The sequence below is a fragment of the Sinocyclocheilus grahami genome, unplaced genomic scaffold (assembly GCF_001515645.1).
Source record: "Sinocyclocheilus grahami isolate Dianchi unplaced genomic scaffold, SAMN03320097.WGS_v1.1 scaffold355.1, whole genome shotgun sequence".
In the NCBI taxonomy this organism is placed as follows: Eukaryota; Metazoa; Chordata; class Actinopteri; order Cypriniformes; family Cyprinidae; genus Sinocyclocheilus; species Sinocyclocheilus grahami.
The window spans coordinates 682,522-702,557 of NW_015505534.1; the positions used below are offsets into that span (position 1 = coordinate 682,522).

Here is a 20,036-nt window from a genome sequence, read left to right on the forward strand (position 1 = left end):
TGGCACCACTCGGCGCCTGGTCGGGAAATGTCACGCTCCTTACCATAGCCGCCTGCGAGCTTCAGTGTAAATATTGCGTCAATATCAAATCAATTTGAGCTCAATTTAAACCCAGATGATTGTAGCCACTCTAAGTTCGTCTGCCTTGGGAAAGCTAGTGTGTCTCCGACATAGTGATAACACTCGTTGCCTTCTCTAGTGCAGCTCAACCAGGTCTCGTCCCATTCGTCGATATTTGTGATATCGCAAATCCCGGAAAATATGCGTTGTAGTCCAAACGAGTCGTTCGTTGTAGTTTTTGAAAAGTGATTTCTGTTAAATAAAATATCTCCTTTTGAAGTGGACTTTGCGCTTTGTAACTTTGCAGATCTTTTTTGTGCTCAAACAGCAACATTACAGACTAACTAAAGTTGAAAAAGCATAATAGGACCCCTTTAATAAATACATAATTTGTGTTTGATTGGAATAAATTCCACTTTGACAGTGTAGGGTTGTGAAGATAATTAGATAATTGTGTAGGGTTTGCGTGATGAAAAAAGTGATATCAGTTTTTCAAAAGCATGCAAAGCCAAACTCAGGAAGTTAGGCCAGAAGGGTGTGTGTTTGTGTACGTATGTTTTGTTTAAAGCGGGTCTGAGGAAGGTCTAACTTGCAGCTTGTTTTCAGAGGAAGTGGCTGCTCTGAAAAATCCAAACGCAAGAATTTTCGTTCTTATGGAATTTTGACACGAGAGGAAAAAAATAGGTGAATCACTAAAGCAGCATATTGCTTTGTTTGTATATGTAATTTGTAGTAACCCATTTTAATTTATATACAGTTACTATGCGGTGCGGTCTTAGTTGATATGCATTGCCAGTGTTGGGGGTAACGCATTACAAGTAATGCGAGTTACGTAATCAGATTACTTTTTTCAAGTAACTAGTAAAGTAACGCATTACTTTTTAATTTACAAGAAAAAATCTGAGTTACTTTTTCAAAAAAGTAACGCCAGTTACTTTGTTTTCCCATTTATTGACTGACAAGTCTCCTGTCCCTTGGGAGAAATCTGAAGTACAGAGGCATTGTGTGCGCTGTGTGAACATGATGTAGTTCTAGACTAAATGTGAATGTGCATTAATTTATCCCACTCACAAAAAAACAGATTTAGTATTCAAAATGAATTAAAACACTGAAACGCAAACGCAGAATATGACGGAAACCTGCAATAATTAAATATGTTAAATAACACAATCTAATCCCATTTTATTAAGTAATGTCCTTGCTGCTGACCTTTGATGATCCAGTTTAACCATACTAATAAGCAAACATGACTTTAGATAAACTAACAATTGTGCTTCATTGTTTTTTTTTATTGCTGAAGAGTGTTGAACCTTCTCCTGTGTTCTACTGTACAGACGTGAATTTACTTTTACTTCAGCCTGAGGTTTATTCATTACACTTTTTGGTGTGAAAGGGCTTTTACATTTGCTATAATTAGAACTTCTTATATTAAAAACAATCGAGCCCTGCTCATATTTAAAATGTACTGTAACGCATTACTTTCCATAAAAAGTAACTAAGTAACGTAATTAGTTACTTTTTTGTGGAGTAATGCAATATTTTAATGCATTACTTTTAAAAGTAACTTTCCCCTATGGAAGGATTGCATGTTGAATTTGCATTTTAATTTGCCTGTAAAATCTGGTTCCAAGTTGTTACATTGTATATGGACTGTATAGTTGGACTGTATATAGCATAAACAGTGTGGAGTCAAGGCCAGGTGATATAATAGAAATCGTTATCTCAATATTTTTTAGTTTTTTGATGGTATGCTATTTATGAATTTGATTTGAAATGACTTAAATGTTAATGCATTATTGTGAATGAGATTGACTTTTTAATGCAAGACATAAATTCATTAGCAATCTAGTTAAATGTTAAGATACACTACCATTCAAAAGTCTGGGGATCAACAAGATTTTTAAAAATAAATTAATACTTTTATTCAGCAAGGATATATTAAATTAAATTGATCAAAAGTGACAGTAAAGACATTTTATAATGTTACAAAAGATTTATATATTTCAAACAAATGCTGTTATTTTGAACTCTGTTCATACCATCAATAGAAAAAATTTTTTATCACAGTTTCCCCAAAAATATGAAGCAGCACAACTGTTTTCAGCATTTAATAATAAGAAGAAATGTTTTTGAGCATCAAATCAGCATATTAGAATGGCGTCTGAAAGATCACATGACACTGAAAATTCAGCTTGGGTAGTACAGAAATAAATTACTTTTTAAAATATATTAAAATAGAAAAAAGTTGTTTTATATTGTAGTAACAATTTGACTATTTTTTAACAAATAAATTCCTTTGTGAGCATAAGAATCTTAAAAACATTTTTTTAAATGATTGAATAGTAGTTTTATTTCCCACTGTGTTTTTCATTAAACCTAAAAATGACATTTAACTATTTTAATTTGTGTACCACTATGTTAATGGAAATTATTTTATTGTAAGTATTTATATTTATATGTTAATTGTTTAGATCACCAGCAAATTCTTCATAAATATATTTTAAACATTTGATAGCTATATATTGCCCAGCCCCAGTGAAATTATCTTTACTCTAATGCTGTTTTAGCTAAGGGCACTTTAAGTGAAGACACCATCCGAGTATTCCTGCAACAGATCGCAGGGGCCATGAGGGTCCTTCAGGCCAAAGGGATCATCCACAGAGACCTGAAACCCCAGAACATCCTGTTGTCCCATCCTGCAGGCCGAAAGTCCCACTCCAACAACACCTGCATCAAGATAGGTGTGTGTGCCAGTGTTTTTGCATCTGTTGTATTGTTTTTACGTCCTCGACTTTCAAAGCATTAGAAACTCTAGATTCCACATCCATATGCTCAAGGAGGTCTGGCGTTTGCAGATCAAGCCTTGTTTTTAACCTTTTCTTTGTGTTATGCTTGAGGATTTTACTTTAAATGGCCTCTAAATCTATCTCGGATAGATTGACAAACTTGACTGCAAATTGAATAGCTTTAGGCCAGTGATAAAATTGTTCAGTGATATGAAAATAAATCACTGTAATAAAACAATATACTGACTTCTATAACCACTCTTTATAAAGTCTATTTAATGATTTATCAGTGTTCTCTTTTATCTAAACTTGATTTGCATTTACCCAGAGTGCATTGCTTCACCAGCACAGATTCTAAGATCTTATTTTGATCTCCTCAGCTGACTTTGGCTTTGCACGGTACCTCCAGAACAACATGATGGCCGCCACACTCTGTGGGTCTCCCATGTACATGGTATGAAGTGTACATTTTCTTCTCAGACTTTGCGCATACATATGCATCATTGTGATAATAACTCTGAAATGCCATTCACCAGGCACCTGAGGTTATCATGTCACAGAACTATGACGCCAAGGCTGACCTGTGGAGTATAGGGACCATTGTCTTTCAGTGCCTGACTGGGAAGGCTCCATTTCAGGTGCGTACCATTCTGTGAGCAGATGCACATCGAGTTAATTATATAGTTGTCATTTTCAAGTGCGAGATATGATGCCATTAGGAAAATAGAGTAAAATATAAAAAAATACTTTTTTTGCAATGTTAATTTTGTTATGATTGTCAATCCATCAGGCAAGCAGTCCCCAGGACCTCCGATTGTTTTATGAGAAAAATAAAACTCTTAGCCCAAAGTAAGTGCATCTCTTATTGACTCTGATAGCTAATGATACTGTTCTGCTAAACCATGTGTAAAAGTCCCTCTCTTTCCCCCTCTCTCTCTCTACAGCATTCCCAGAGAAACTTCCAGCCATCTCAGACACCTGCTGCTTGGCCTCCTGCAGAGGAACCATAAGGACCGTATGGACTTTGGTTTGTATCCTGAGTGTCTATGCCCACTAGATGATGAGGCAATGTTTGTTACTTATACGTTTAGTTTTGGCAATGACTTTCATTAATTCATTGTGCAATCTTCTTAAGCTGATTGTGAAATCTTTGTGTTTTTGTAGATGAATTCTTCAGACACCCTTTCTTAGAGGCAAGCTCCTCTATGAAGAAGTGTGAGTTATTACACTGCCATTTAAAACAATGTTTTGACTCATTTTAAATGGTCAGTAATGCTTAATCTTCAGAAAATGTTTAGTGTCATAATAATTATAATTATAATTAATATATTCAAGCTGTTTTATTTTCTATCAAGTTTGCATTCTTGCTACTGAAATTTGGTTTAGTACCCTGATTCTGTTCTATCAATAAATATTAAATAAAATCAAAATTAAATTGACCAAATATAATATAATAAGAAATCTAATCAATATATATCAAAAAATATTTATAATAATTACGACATAAATTAAGAAACAAACCTAAGGTGCTGCTTCCTCTATTGTATCCGTTAGTTTTCTCCTTCTTATTATTTTTCCCCAATGGGAGTCTATGGCAGCCCTATGAACCGTTAGTAGGAAAATTATGAAATGTGGCACCCTTGTAGTGATGGCCATTAATAGTGAAATGACCAACTTTGGGGCCCCTAGGACCAACTCTATAGCGCCACCACCAGTTCAAAAATTCACTTTTCAAACGGTTATGACGTCTGAACCCTTTGCTCTATATAAATTAAACTTAGTACACCTGATTACTCTCCTCATGCTGATCACATTCAATAGCTTACATTAAGACTCTGCCCATTACAGTAGTGGCCATTTTGAAAAGTACTGTATTACGTTTTTTTTTTCTTTCTTTCACTACTCCTCCTTCAAAATTTGTCCAATTCTTATGAAAATTGGCTCAGATGATCTTCGGACTGAGTCGCACAGAAATGACTGCACAGAATATTGATATTCATCTATGTTCAAAAGTTATGGTGTTGCGAACTTAACAATGTTGACCCAAAATTGGTTCGGAGGCTGTATCTTGGCCAATCTTTGATCAATTGAAACAAAAATTCATACACTTCATCAGCACCATGATCTGAGGGTCCAAGCCAAAGTTGGGAACAGCACCACCTATGGGTCATGAGATACCAAAAATTGAAAAGTTAGTCAGCAAATCATGATTGTGGTGTCTATGGTTTCCTTGGGTCATCCAAGGATACCGATTTTGCCAGGATCAGATGAACTACCCGATAGCCATTTTGAAATTTGTCATAAATTGCTATATCTTTTGAACAATTTGACGTATTGGCTCAAAAATTGGTAGGGATCATCGACATTGTGTACTGAAGGTGTTTTGAAGTTTGAAGACAGCACCATCTAATGTTCCAGAGATCTAAGGATTTTTGCAAAAACGCTTATAGCTTTTGAAAGCATTGTCCAAATTTAGTTTTCTCTGTGTTAGTACATTCCTTGGCTTATGCCGAGTCTGATGATATCTCACTTTTCATTTTCCAACATTTTGTTTGTCCGCTACTTTGAAATAAATTAAAAACAGTTTTTTCGCTGCTACTCCTACAAATTGTCAAATTGTTCAAAATCTGAGCAGATTATCTTTGGACCGAGGCACATAGAAATGACTGAACAGATTTTTGATATCTCCTACCGCTCCCGAGAAATACCTCCCCAAAGTTGACCTTGCCTGTGTTTGTTGACTTATGCTAGTTAGTTTAGCGTGGTAATTTTTTAACATGCTAATCAGTTGCCATCCTATGTAATGTGACTCTTCAGAAGTCAGATTAACTGTAAAATATGTTAGTATAATAATGTAGTTTAGCATGTTAATCTGGTCAACATGCCAAGTAATACTTTTATGTGATAATACTCACACTGAAAGCTCTCCTCAGCAGCCTGAAGTGTGTGCACTGACTGAGTGGCGCACTCTACTGAGCTGCAGGCCCCGAACCTTCCAGGTCATGGGTTTGAATCCAGTGTGGCACATAACATGTGGCACACTTAATGTACAAAATCTTAAGAGTGATTTGTGCTTTTGAGATGCACATTGTAGAGCTTTTGACCGTTCGGCGTGATGTGCATATGCGTGGTTGCTTTGCTTGCTGCACCTTCAGTGCTTTGCCCCAAATTACAGTATCTGTTATAACATGGTTGAATGACTGAGAAAACAAAACTTTTACAATTTGTGTAACTGTTGAGAAAATGAAATTAGATCACTTGCTTGTTTCCCACTATGCTGTAAAAGGGTCCAAATGGTGTCTTGGTTATTTGTTTATTTATTTATTGGGTTACAAAATGTGGGACACAGCTAAAGATCAACTCATTTAAAGCTGCAGTCCGTAAGTTTTGCCTCTTTGTCGCCATCTCTGTTTGAAAACCTGGAATTTCAGTTACTTGCGGAATTATCTTCCTTGCGTGGGTTGTACTCTGGCACGTCTCCAGCGCGGATTAATCTAATGTTTTGAGGACGGAGTATGTGTGGCAGGCAGTCAGTCACCGCACCGGTGTAATCCTATACGTAGTAATCACAGAGTCTAGCCTATGTCTTGGAATATATGACCCAAATAAGAATTTTCACCGTATATTGTCATCTGAACAAGTAAGTAACAAGTCTGCCACATTTGTTCTGACCAACTCAGGAAAAAAGCATTACAATAAGTCATGCTACCAATGATGATTTAATCTAGCGATCGATTAGCTCATATCACATCAAACCATGCAAATAATTATTATTGTTATAATTTATTCTCAGATTATTAATGTTAACAACATCAGCATTTCGTGACTATGAGTATAGTGTGTGTGTAGATTTCAATTTCTGTACAGTCTAATCTCTAATTGTCATACCATTCGAATTTCATACCAAGAAATTATTTTAGGGGGCTTTGTTGAAAATGACGTGTTTGAGAGAGGCGGGGCATAGAGGACCTACAATAATGTACAGTATTTGAAAAATAATGTGTTTTTTGAACATTAAAGCATGTCAACATATTCTGTTACACAAAATAATGATCTTTAAAATAGCATCATTTGACCCCTTTAACCCAAAAAGCAAACTATGCTCCCTTTGAACTGTTTGTCTTTAAAGGTCCCATGACATGCTGTTTTTTAGATGCTTTTATATAGGCCTAAGTGGTCCCTAGTACTGTATCTGAAGTCTCTTTCCCAAAATTCAGCCTTGGTGCAGAATTTCAGCTACTACGAGCCAGTCCCACAATGAGCTTTCCTTAGGACGTGCCATTTCTGTCTCTGTAGCTTTAAATGCTAATGAGGAGGAGAGGAAACTTTTTTTGTCTCTCGAGGAAAAAAAAAATATTGCGCTCGCCTCGCACGGTAGTAGCTTTCTCATGGGCGGGCCAAATTTTCTGGGCGGGCAAAGCAGGGAAAGAGGAGGTAACCTTTCCCTGTATGACGACATAAAGGGAAGATTCCAGATTGGGCCATCTGAGCTTTCATTTTCTCAAAGGCGAAGCAGGATACCCAGGGCTCGGTTTACACCTATCGCCATTTCTAGCCACTGGGGGACCATAGGCAGGCTATGGGAACTCATATTAATGTTAAAAATTTTGATGCCATGGAAATTTTCATGCCATGGGACCTTTAAAATTTAAATCTTGTGTAATCCCAGGCTATCTGTAATCAGAAGCACATTTAAAACTGGAATATCATTTAATTTCATTCACATGTGTTTCATATAATCATTTCTGGATTACAATCCGCCATCAAAATAATTTTTTGGCATTTAATTATTCCAGCTGCTGTTAGAAAAAACTATAAACGATCGGCCACCTGCAGGATCCTCACATGTGATAGTCTAGTAGCCGGGACAACTTCTTTATGTTTACATAAGTGGCGTAATGACGCAGCAGCATGCTCGAATTTCCCGCGTACCACTCAAATTAGAAAACATTATTATAAGCTAACCGTTGTGAATTGGGCTAAAGTAAGGCGATAGTTTTGAACACTGGCTGGTTATGTACTTACTCAAATATTGATTTTGGATCATTTTTAACCAAAAAAAGTTACGGACTGCAGCTTTAATTAAAATGAGGTCTTGTTAGTTTTTACTACAATGATTTGAATATAAACTAAGTAGATGTCGAAATTATGACTTTATATGATTGTAATTGTAGGATAGAGTTGAGAAGGTTGAGAAGATCCGTTTAAAGTCATCGGACATCATAGTGTACTGTATATATGGAAAGTACCATCCGTTTTTAAAGTATATTATGTGTGTGTGTCTGTGTATTCTTCACAGCTGCTCCAGTGACTGTGACTTGCTTTCCCAACTCAGCCTCTGCAAGCTCATGCAGCAGTTCGTCTACTTCACACCTGGCCTCTCCTCCTGTAAGTGTGTGTCTGTTCATGTCCAAGTAACTCTTTTGTAAAATCAATGGTGGCTCATTGTGTCAGTTGCACAGATAAGTGTTGGAGTGTCAGGAGTTTGTCACAGACATGAAGATAAATAAGCACAGCAGCCAGCTGCCTTCTCGAACAAAGATGCACTTTCTTAACATTTTATGGTGGCTTGAAAAACTTATCAGTGGTAGGAGCCACATGTTAATCAGCTCTGTATTTTGTGGTTTTTATGGGTCTCATGGTATCAGAATGCAGTATAAAGGTCAGTGCTTCAGAAGCAAAGAAATCATACTGTCACATTTCCATTACTACTGTTCAAAAGTTTAGTTAATGTTGTTTTTAAATAAATCTCACCAAGGCTGCATTTATTTGATCAAAAATACAGTAAAACAACAATATTGTGAAATATTATTACAATTTAAAACATTTTGCTTAATATTTTTGTGGAAACCATGATCATTTTTTTCCAGAATTTTTTTTTGAAAAATAGAAAGTTCAAAAGAACAGCATTTATTTGAAATTTATTTTTGTTTGTAAGAATTTAAGTGTTCATGTCCGTTATTATCAATTTAAGTATTAATTGCTTTAAAAAAAAAATCCCTGAAGAAGAATACATGATATTTAAGTATATGTCATCAAATGTAGTATAATATTTATATTTTTGTAAATATCTGCTGTGTCAAATGCCTTTATGAGGGCATGTTATGTATTTTTATGAACTTTTATTTCTTTATAAAAGTTTTAGCAGGACTGGATATTAATGATTCAGGACTATGTAACTTTCAGGACTCATCCTCTTTTATATTTTGTAGCAATCCCTTGCAGAGATCCAACAGGTCCGTGCAAAGGCGTTAGCCTCCCCTACCCAGGATTCTCCAGGATACCTGCTGAAGGACTCGGGAGGTGGCGGAGGTGGCAGCAGTAGCAAGAACTCGTCCTGTGACACTGATGATTTTGTCATGGTTCCAGCACATTTCCCCAGTAAGCCTGCAAGAACTTTGTCCTGCCAGCCATTTTATTGCCTTTCCTTCTCCTCATTTAAAAACATTGTGACTGTCCTGTTAAAGTGGAATGCTGGGTATTTGTCATCTTTTTTCCCTCTGTCTGTCTTTTTAGGTGAGCTTACTTGTGACATGCCAACAGGAAAGGTTCTCCAAGACAGTTTGATGTATAGTGGGTAAGAGCTCACTTTAACTGTTTACAGATCTGTTTACGGAAAAAAAAAATCTGAACTGTTTACAGACAATAAAAAAAATCTGTTTCCTGCTTGACTATAAAAGTTAATCTGTCATTTGCATACAAATCAAAACCAAGTTTATTATGACAATAGCAATGGCAAGGTTATGGGTTTGAATCCTAGGGACAGACATTTTAATACAAATGCCAATTTCATAAATGTAGATGTTAACTCTAATAATGCCTACAAATTGCACTGGTGCTGTGGTGCTCATGTAGCTGATGCAAGTTTGAACCAGGCATGCAACATAATTCTCCAGAAATCATTTTAATATGCTCATTTGGTTCTCAAAAACTATTAATTCTTATTATCAATTCTGAAAACAGAAAATTACAGGCCTCTCTCATCTTTTTAAGTGGGAGAACTTGCACAATTGGTGGCTGACTAAATACTTTTTTGCCCCACTGTATATATAAAAATAAAAATCTTACTGACCTCGACTTGGTAATATATAAAATAAGAAACTGCTCTTGGCACAGTCTTTTATGGTTGGTTGTGAAGGTTGTATGCTCTTTACAGCTTGCATAATTACAGTTTCAGTTTGATATGGTTAAATGGGGTAAATTTCCCTCACTAATTAACCGTGCTAACATATTCCAGAGTATCGTTTGGCATGAATCACTGCTAACGTTCTCCATCTCTGTCCTGCTTTAGGAGTTCTCTTCCGGCGTCTGGAGGTCAGTGCAGTCAAGGAAAAACCCCGCCACGCTCTCCCTCCTACAGCAGTTCTCCAGGACCCAGCGGGTAAGAACACAGCCGGATGAATGTACGGCACTAAAAAATGACCTTTTCATGTCGGGGCATTTCAGCTGTTTTCTTGCAAGCAGATAGAGATGAGTCATGATAGTTGACAGGTCATGGAATTATTTATTTTATTTTATATGTATTTATTTAATTTTATTTATCTATTATTATTTTTTTATTTAAATTTATTTAAATTTAGTTTATTTATTTGTATCTATTTCTATAAATATATACTTTTTTTTTTTTGGTTTATTTTTGTGCTGGTGCTTGATTTAGTGTGTTGAAAGGTTCAGTGAACCCGCCGGTGCGTTTTGAAAATATGTTTTATTTTGCACATCCCTTCATGCAAGTTATGAGTATAAACCATGGGCCATTTTCACAATGAGTCATGAGTCATGGGCCAAGGTCACAATTTTCTACATGTAGCAACAAGAAAGAGAATGACTTTTCCTGTCTAGCAAAGGCTAATCTTTTCACTCTTTGGTTTCTGGGTAATTGAAGTTCAGAGCCTTTGCCACAAGGGAAATGAGTCCTAGATTGGCACGAGGATTGCATCTTTGATGGGCACAGATTGTCCTGTTGTCCTTCATTATTAAATACGGCCCATGAAACCCACAGCCACACACAACAGGCAGTCATAGAGCACTCTCAACCTCTGCCTCTGCCTGTTCCTATCCAGAAATGTCCTGTGAGATTTGAAATGTTTTTATTTTATTGATCGGGTGCTGAAAGATAATGATGTTTGTTCTTTTGTTTTCTCTTTTTTTCCTGTCTGTCTCTCTCTATTTGTTCATTCGCTCCATATCTTTGACTCTTATTTCCATCTCATTCTCAGCAGGCCGAGTGAGTTTTCTGGGAGTAGCTATGGCAACTATGGGCAGTCTGTACCCATTCCAGTCCCCACACAGATTCACAACTACCAGCGCATGGAGCAAAACCTCCAGTTCCCAGGTCAAGAGGGCTCTCCACAGTGAGTGAAAGCACATTCTTAATATTTCCTCTTCGAAATTCAAGAATTGGCCTTTTAATTCACTTGGCCATGCATGCTCCACAGGAAGTTGAATATGAGTTTAATTTGGAATGGCAAGAAGAGACATTTACTGAATTTTAATTCAAAGAAGGTCAACACATTTAAACAACCGAGACAAAGTTTTGCAGCAAAACCTAAATAATTGCATCATTAATTATGCTTTCATATGGCTGGGTGATAAAACAATAACTATCACAATATAATTTTCCTCGAAATGATAACAGGAGTTCGTTATAAAGTTAATGCGCCAAAAGCTGGACGAAACCGCGCTACTCATTTGAACCAAGCCACACGGAGCATTTATCCCGCATGGAGCAAAACCTCCAGTTCCCAGGTCAAGAGGGCTCTCCACAGTGAGTGAAAGCACATTCTTAATATTTCCTCTTCGAAATTCAAGAATTGGCATTTTAATTCACTTGGCCATGCATGCTCCACAGGAAGTTGAATATGAATTTAATTTGGAATGGCAAGAAGAGACATTTACTGAATTTTAATTCAAAGAAGGTCAACACATTTAAACAACCGAGACAAAGTTTTGCAGCAAAACCTAAATAATTGCATCATTAATTATGCTTTCATATGGCTGGGTGATAAAACAATAACTATCACAATATAATTTTCCTCAAAACGATAACAGGAGTTCGTTATAAAGTTAATGCGCCAAAAGCTGGACGAAACCGCGCTACTCATTTGAACCAAGCCACACGGAGCATTTATCCGGTCAAAGTTCAAACAGCAGCGCAGCGCGAGCTCACTAGAGCAGATGCGTTTACTCGCATGTCAGTCACGCAAGCACTAAACAGAGCTGTGAGATCCAGTGTGAAGTGCTTGAATTCAGTGAACAACATAAGTGACTCTGTGATTTAAACTAGTTTTAAGGCGTATAAAATAGTGCTGACAAACAGGAGAAACACTCTGAGCAACGATACAGTCAGAAGACTTTTTAATCTAGAAATCGCTATCATTTACCCTGGATTTACTATAGTAACACTTAACTGCACCATGGTATTGTGGCAGTAATGTGGAATATTTATATCAAATTTTATTATGATATTAAAGTGCCCCTATTATGCCTTTTCAAATATTACCTTTCATGCAGTGTGTCATGTAGCTGTATATGAACATAAACTATCTGCAAAGTTGTGAAGCCGACAGTGCACGATAAATAAAGTTATTATCTATCAAAAAAAAGAGTCGGCTCGCACTTGCCTAAACGAGTCGTCAGGAATTCAAATCTTATTCTGTTACGGCTCTACGTCACGACGTAACACATTTGCATAATGTCTGCCCACGTTCTACGTCGCCAACTTGCCCGCCCACAAACACTCAAATTTCCATGTGGTTAACATCATGTGGAGAAGACTCTGTATCCTACGCTGTGAGAGTAAATTTGTTTTATCACATCTTATAATTACCACAAGCTTGTTAACACCTGACACTTACCACTGAGAAACGTCCTGCTCCAGTCATGCTTGCGAATCAGTCTCTTGTCGATCAGCCAGTTAAACTGTTTCATCATCAGACTCCGGCTCGAATTGGTATGGTACAATCGATACCATCTTTTCTATGTATTGACAAGTCTCCAGGGCTGTAATTCTGTCATGGCAATGGGCGTTTCGTTTCCGACACGCGCTGTACATGGTAGACCAATCCAGAGCCAATCTCTCTATGGCTCTGGACCAATCACAAAGGACTGCGCCATCGGACCAATCACAGCAGTGAGGGCTCACGGAAAGGAGGGGTTTAGAGAGACTAATTCTTTGAACAGCTTCGCATGAGTTGTTTACGAATCATTTTGAAATGAGGTCAAATTAAATAAATTTTTTGAGAAAACTAATGTGTTTTTTGACCTTGCATGCATGTAAACCTGTTTTAAGAGACTCATAAAACAATATTAGCAACCTTAAAAATGGCATAATAGGGGCACTTTAATGTAGACGTATTAAATGAGTAATGGAATATAAGTACAGTATTTTTTGTGATTAAGCTAAAGCGTTAGTGCATTTATAATAAATGTATTTAGATTATAAACCATGTTACATTTTTACCATGGTATTGAGGTGCTATATGTGTGGTTTTAACTGTGGTTATCATGATTAATGTATGCTACTATGGAAGACCAGTGACTAATTTTAATAAAACGGTCAGAATAATTACATTTCACCATATAAAAATGAGGTTGTAACAATTTTTACAAATGTTACTGTTTTTGATAATAAACATAAATTGACATCTGCATCGCAACTGTGAGTGGCGTTTACTCTCCACTTTTATGCCATGGGGCACCGATCAGACTGGAGAGCTGGATCAGGTGAAAGGCGTGGGCTAATGGGACTTAACTAGGAAAGTGGAAGTAAAAAAGAAGAGACTCTGGGAAAGAATAAAAAAGAGACATTAACACAACGCAAGGATGTAACAAGCTTATGTCAAATGTACATTTCTAAGAGACAAAAAAATAATGTTATTAATATTGCAGCCTGCACTGCAAACTGTGCTGAAGATATGTATCATCAATTCAGGCAACACAAACCTGTTTCATGATTTGAAACAATATCACTAGGTAGAACAAGCTGAAACTAAGAAATACATTTTTCTATTAAGATATTTATTTTGTTAAGGAAAAGTGACTGGAAAAGTGTAAAGAATTCAAAAACATGAAGCGTTTGTCACGTTCTGACCATTAAGAGTAGTTTAAAACCACAATTGATGGTCTGGTTTGTACAACTTTCAATGCCTTTAATCTTGAAAGAAATAAAGATTTTAAATATATCGTGATAATTATTGATATCGACTGATATGAAAAATTTTTATCGTGATATTTTTTGGCTATATCACCCAGACCTATCCTCTAATATGTAAAATAAGATTTTTCTCGACTGATAAGATGTATTTTTCTAAACTTCTCTAAATTTGATGTTCTTCAAGTTCAGTGCTGTTAATTAAGCCATCAGAACTTTTAATTTTGCCAACCAGCACCACAAAATGTGTGACACATTGTTTTCACTTTATAAAAATGAACATTTACACAAAATAATCGAATAATTCAAATTAAGTAAATAATTTGGGAAATTATTGTTCTAACATGATCTATAAAATGGAAGTTAATTTATTAAACATAATTAAATAATATTTTCTGAAAATACTCTTTTTTTTTTTTTTTTTTTTTTTTTGTATAATAACATGTTCAGGGGTAATTCATACAGAAAAAATAAAAGTATTATTAAAAATTACAAATAAAGTAGTACCTGAATTTCTTTGAATTTTAATTTACATAAATTCAAATTTGAATTTTGTATCTAAATTTTTATTCAGTTCAATTGAAATTTAAAGGGCATTTATTAATTTTATTTTCTTTCATTTTTCTTTCTTTCCTTCCTTCTGTCTTTTTTCTTTCGCAGGTCTGGCATGGTCCAGAGGTGTGGTAGCGGGAGTTTTCTGGCCTGTGGAAGGACAGGGCCTTCTCCTCCTCAGTCTGGTTCTGCTCTCACTTCCCGCAGGCTGTCTACAGGAGGCGCGAAACCCTTCCAGCTCTCTCCACAGGGTGAGTGCCGCTTTCTTTTGCCCAAATCCCTAGTCATGTCACTGTAGCTAAAGATGATTGAAGAACCCTTGTGTTTCTAAATGAACTCTCTGGCTCTCTCTCTCCTTCTCTGCTTTGCTTTTGTCTCAAAAGTGGGCACAATTCCTGAGTTACCAGGCCAAGTTTGCCCAGCGAGTGCAGAAATGAGTCACAGGGGCTCTCGGGGTGGAGGTAAAATCATTCTTCCTCTGTTTCCATACTGTTTTTTTTTTTTTTAATGGGACATCAGTATTTCATAGCCCAATTACTTTCTCTTTTGTAAATGTTGCATGCCAAGAAAGTTGGGAAACAATTGCTTTCCTCTTTTCCCAGATTGTGAATGTTATGCATTAGTTTTTATTTAGATTCCTCTTGCACTCTTCCTGTCTGTATCTGGTTAGAAACCAAGGCTCGGCCACAGCAGCACGGTCTGGGCACTCGGCTCAACAGCGCCCCCTGTTTGCTGGAGGCGGCTGGTGGGTGCAGGCAGAAGATCAGAAAGCAGCATTCAGACCCGGTGGTGGCCCCTCAGGGAAACGTGATGCCCTTTAGGACCCTGCACTCCTCACCCAGGCTCAGTGAACTTATGCAACGCAACCCCCTACCCACCATCCTGGGTTCTCCTTCCAGAGTAAGATTTCATTCTGTCTGTTTGTATGTTCATGAGCTCTCAGTCTAAACTCTGGTTGGTAAGATTTTTTAATGTTTTTAAAAGAAGTCTCTTATGCTCACTAAAGCCCCGATCAGACAGAATGCGTTTTTTGTGGTGAGAGGCTCCTTTTTAAAATTGTTTTCTATTGGCAGTGAACGTTTTGCGCGCTGTTTATGCGCCCCGGGCACCTCGCGTTTTTGCAGGAGCGCTCTGAACGCCCAAAGTAAAAAAAAAAGCAACTCTAAGCAGAAAAGCGCCCGACATCATTCGCATTTTTTTTCCCTTGTCCAATCGAATGAATGGAGAGGCGGGCCTTTCGCTGTGCTGACGAAGGTTTGCAGTTGCTTGGACACTGCAATGATGGAGGAGAAACTTGTTGTGGCTTTCCATCAAGATCAGACCAAACGCCCTTTGCTTGTACATTTTTTTTTTAAGTTTCTGCTAAAATGACAGTTTAACAGCAAACCAAAGAGCGCTCGCGCTACACTGACAGGACAGGTGATTCAGTGGTTGCCTAGCAACATAAAAAACAGCAGCGCACTGCTCTTTTTTTCTAAAATCAACCAAAAAAAAGGCAATGCGCCTCAGACCTGAAAAACGCGTTCTGTCTGAGTGGGGCCAAAGGCTGCAGTTATCTGATGAAAAATACAGTAAAAACAGTAATATTGTGAAATATTATTGTTTTCTTTTTAAAATATATTTTAAAATGTCATTTATTCCTGTGATGGCAAAGCTTCTTTGAATAGACAGTTCAAAAACAGCTTTTATTTGACATTAAAATCTCTCATAACATAAATGTCTTTAGTGCCATTTTTGACAAATGTATTGCATTCTTGCTGAATAAAAGTACTTATTTCTTTTAAAAAAAAAAAAAAAATCTTGACCCCGGATTTTTTTGAACGCTGGTGTGAGTACTGTCTGATAAATGCAAACAAATAATGTTAAAATATCTTCTCCTTTCTCCATCCCAGGCCATGCCACCATTTGAGTTTCCCAAGCCCCCGAGTTCCCCAAAAATGGTCACATTTCTGACCCACCAGGGCCTCAGACCAGCTCAGGGAGAGGCTAGTTTGTCACCTGCCTACCAGCCCGAAGAGAAGAAAGGCTTTGGGAGGTATGAGAAGAAGAATTGGATGGATTTTTGCTCCTCTTCAAACCCTAGTAATCTGTCTCGCTGTCTACATGGGCAGCACTGTGAACAAAATAACCTCTTTGTGAACAAACTTAAGAACCTCTTAAGTTACAATGACACTCTTCAAAAAGCTAGTCAGTTCTCCTAGTTTTGAAACAGAACCCTGGATTCAAGCTGATACAACCACCCCTGTCCTTTGCATTCCTTGTTGCTTTTATTTTTTCTCCTCTTTTGCTTTCTCTTTTATAATCTTCTTCACTCTTTTCCTTGTCGGGGCAGGTCTCAGAGTGTAGGCCGCCTATCTGATGTGCTGCTGATGGCAGCGTTTGGGGGGCAGAGAGGAGAAAGAGGCAGCATGGAGAATCTCAATTCTGACAGAGCCATAGACATCACAGGTGAGTTCATTTGACAACTGTATTCATTTTATCAATGTATTAAGTAACTTTTTATTATTATTTTAATATATTTTAGAATATGATCACAGAAATACATTTCAAAGCTGATTTTTTTTGTCAGCCGTTACTTCAGTCTTCAGTGTCACACGATTCTTCAGAATTCTGATATGCTGATTTGGTGCTCGATAAACATTTCTTATTATTATCGATGTTGAAAACAGTTGTTATTTTAAAATGTTATTTTTAATGTTAAGTTATAAACAGTTTTCATTTAACAAACTCTTGTTTTTCCGCTCACAGTGCCACCTGGTGGTGGAGGCTTCGTGGTGGGCTCAGGTAGCCCTGCTCGAGTGGTGTTCACCGTGGGTTCTCCTCCCAGTGGTGGAACACCTCCTCAGAGTTCTCGCTCAAGGAAGTTCTCAGGTGAATTATTTATTTATTATTATGATTATTATTAACATGGATCCTTCTAGGTAGCACTGACCTGAATCCCTCGGTGTCTCACAGCAGGCTCTTCAAGCTCCATTAGTCCAGTAGGGTCCCTCACCAGCCGCTACCCACAAATGGGCATTTGCATGGATGGCTACGAGGGGTCCTCAAGTCCCCGCTATGGTTTCACTGACCCCATCTCAACCGTGACTTTTGAAGCCCCTGAACTACCAGAGGAGACCCTAATGGAGGTAAGCACCAAATTGCTGCATTACTTTTCGTAACGAGTCATGTTAGCAAGTTTATGTTTGAGTCTAATGCCACACTTCTCTCTCCACCACAGCAGGAACACACAGAGACTCTGCACAGGCTCCGGTTCATGCTGGACTTCTCTCGCTGTGTGGTGGAGGTGGCAGGAGCCCGGGGTGGAGAGGCTGCCCAGGCCGACCTCTCTTCCACCAGCCTGCTCCAGCAGCAGAGCTTGGTTGCCGACCAGATCAGCTCTCTGAGTCGAGAGTGGAGGTGAGGAGACGTCTGCTCATAGCTAATCTCTCTAGCAAAGGATCACAGTTGCTGTTTAATATATACATGTTGACAGCAGGACAGTGTCATTAGTGTTGTAAAATAACCTGTAACTTTAAAGTTCACTAAAACAGAAATTAAAAGGTCTAAAGTCAGGTTCTGTGTTGAGTGGTGTTAAATACGTGTGCATTTATTTTGTGTCAGTTATGCTGAGCAGTTGGTGCTTTACATGAAGATTGCAGAGCTTCTGTCATCTTCACTACACACAGCCATGGAAGGCATCAAGCAGGGAAAACTCTACCCCTCAACCACCGTCAAACAAGGTCAGCAGTTCAGACACACTTTCTTCTCACCATGATAGTAAAGCACAACAGTTACCATCCACTTTTTAAGCATAGTTCCCATCTGTTTTCTCAACAGGCATTAAAAATTAATTGAAAAATGTTTCAAAGTATTTGTAAAAAAAAATATATATATAGTCATTTATAATATAATAATGATTTTATAATAATGAAATGTATAAGATTTAATTATTATATTTATACTATTATTGTTTTTATTTTATTATTATAAAATCATTCAAATAAAAATATTTTTTTATAAAACTCTTGATGATAATTCATTTAATACAAGTACAATGTAATATATTTAAGAAATTTAAGTAAAACATTAAATATGATGTTTATTACAAAATATTTAAATTCGATTTAAAGTCATTTGAGGGTGTAGGACAAGGATTCTCAAACTTTTTTGTCAGCTTAACCCCTTTAACCTAAAATATTTACTTGAAGTACTCTCTGAGGTTTTTAATTAATATTTAAATAATTTGCAACACATTTGCGTGTTAACGGTTCTCTGATATCAGTTAATGTTCACATGACATGCAGGTAAACAAATAAAATATTTCATCTGTTTTTAGTAAGTGTTTATCTGATGTGTTTATATTTTAATTTTACATTATTATATATATTATTTTACATTATTACATTTTTTACATCATAACTATGATTTGTTGAATTCCAAATGTCCAGTTAGAAGAAATAATCTCTGATTGAATGTTGCAGACCAGGAAAATGGCGATTTGTGCACCATGTGAATGTTGTAAGAGGCCCAAATACTCCCTCACTGGGGAGATTAATCAGAAATTCAATGACCAAATTACAAGCCATTCAAAAAAACAAGTCATTTTGCCAGTTATTTAAAAGACATTCTCATTGTCTCGCAGAAAGAAACTGTATAAAGCCGGCGATATCATTTGTAGCACTTTAGTGAATGTTTACCAAGTAAGGGCATGTCAGATCCCTTTTTCCTCCTCAAAATGTCTAGGAAATTAATACTGCCGGTTCTCTGATATCAGTTAATGTTCACATGACATGCAGGTAAACAAATAAAATATTTCATCTGTTTTTAGTAAGTGTTTATCTGATGTGTTTATATTTTAATTTTACATTATTATATATATTATTTTACATTATTACATTTTTTACATCATAACTATGATTCACTTAAAGGCACAATATGTAATTTTTTGCCACTAGAGGGCGCGTATTCAAAACAAACAAAGAAACAGAGGCGTAGTTTGATGACGCCGTGACTGAGTGTGGAATCATGGGAGTTGTCGTCTTCATCCCCACAGCCGAAGCAATCCGATGGGACTCCGGCAGAAATCATGTTCATGGATGAGATGTATTAAAGATTTATTAATGTCGTAGTATGAATTAGAGTGAGGCGAAACGAGGCCACTGAACGAGCGCGGCGCTCGTCTCGAAAGCAGCTGAGCTTTTATTATGCCACACTCCTTCTGGAAAGCAGCGGAAGTAAGCAGCGCTGTTTTATCATACTAGATAAATTTGAACGTTCTGTTATAATGCTACTCTGTGCGGTCGTCACCTGTCTAATAAAATGCATAGCATATTAAAGTGTCTTTGGTGGTTCCATGTTTTCTACAAAACAAAACCGGAAATCGAGGGTGTATGACGTCATTGGCAGGCGACACAATGACACTATGGACACGCTCGTGTCACTAGATAAAATTGCTTATTTCTCTTGATTTAAACATTCTTCGAAATATTTGGGATAATGTAAGTACA

General features: G+C 37.0%; 1 protein-coding gene across 1 annotated transcript in view; it reads left to right on the forward strand.

Annotated features, from left to right (window-relative positions):
- The window catches only part of LOC107548792 (serine/threonine-protein kinase ULK1-like), a 31,495-nt gene that overhangs the window by 6,812 nt on the left and 4,647 nt on the right, over window positions 1-20,036 (forward strand). Inside the window, exons 7-26 of the mRNA XM_016229604.1 lie at window positions 2,628-2,801; window positions 3,227-3,300; window positions 3,383-3,484; window positions 3,637-3,695; window positions 3,791-3,873; window positions 4,011-4,061; window positions 8,146-8,234; window positions 9,059-9,227; window positions 9,363-9,423; window positions 10,138-10,227; window positions 11,063-11,197; window positions 14,656-14,798; window positions 14,931-15,008; window positions 15,218-15,447; window positions 16,440-16,582; window positions 16,880-16,995; window positions 17,296-17,418; window positions 17,503-17,675; window positions 17,768-17,946; window positions 18,151-18,269. Of these exons, the coding sequence (XP_016085090.1) occupies window positions 2,628-2,801; window positions 3,227-3,300; window positions 3,383-3,484; window positions 3,637-3,695; window positions 3,791-3,873; window positions 4,011-4,061; window positions 8,146-8,234; window positions 9,059-9,227; window positions 9,363-9,423; window positions 10,138-10,227; window positions 11,063-11,197; window positions 14,656-14,798; window positions 14,931-15,008; window positions 15,218-15,447; window positions 16,440-16,582; window positions 16,880-16,995; window positions 17,296-17,418; window positions 17,503-17,675; window positions 17,768-17,946; window positions 18,151-18,269 (2,391 nt within the window). The remainder of the gene's footprint in view (window positions 1-2,627; window positions 2,802-3,226; window positions 3,301-3,382; window positions 3,485-3,636; window positions 3,696-3,790; window positions 3,874-4,010; window positions 4,062-8,145; window positions 8,235-9,058; window positions 9,228-9,362; window positions 9,424-10,137; window positions 10,228-11,062; window positions 11,198-14,655; window positions 14,799-14,930; window positions 15,009-15,217; window positions 15,448-16,439; window positions 16,583-16,879; window positions 16,996-17,295; window positions 17,419-17,502; window positions 17,676-17,767; window positions 17,947-18,150; window positions 18,270-20,036) is intronic.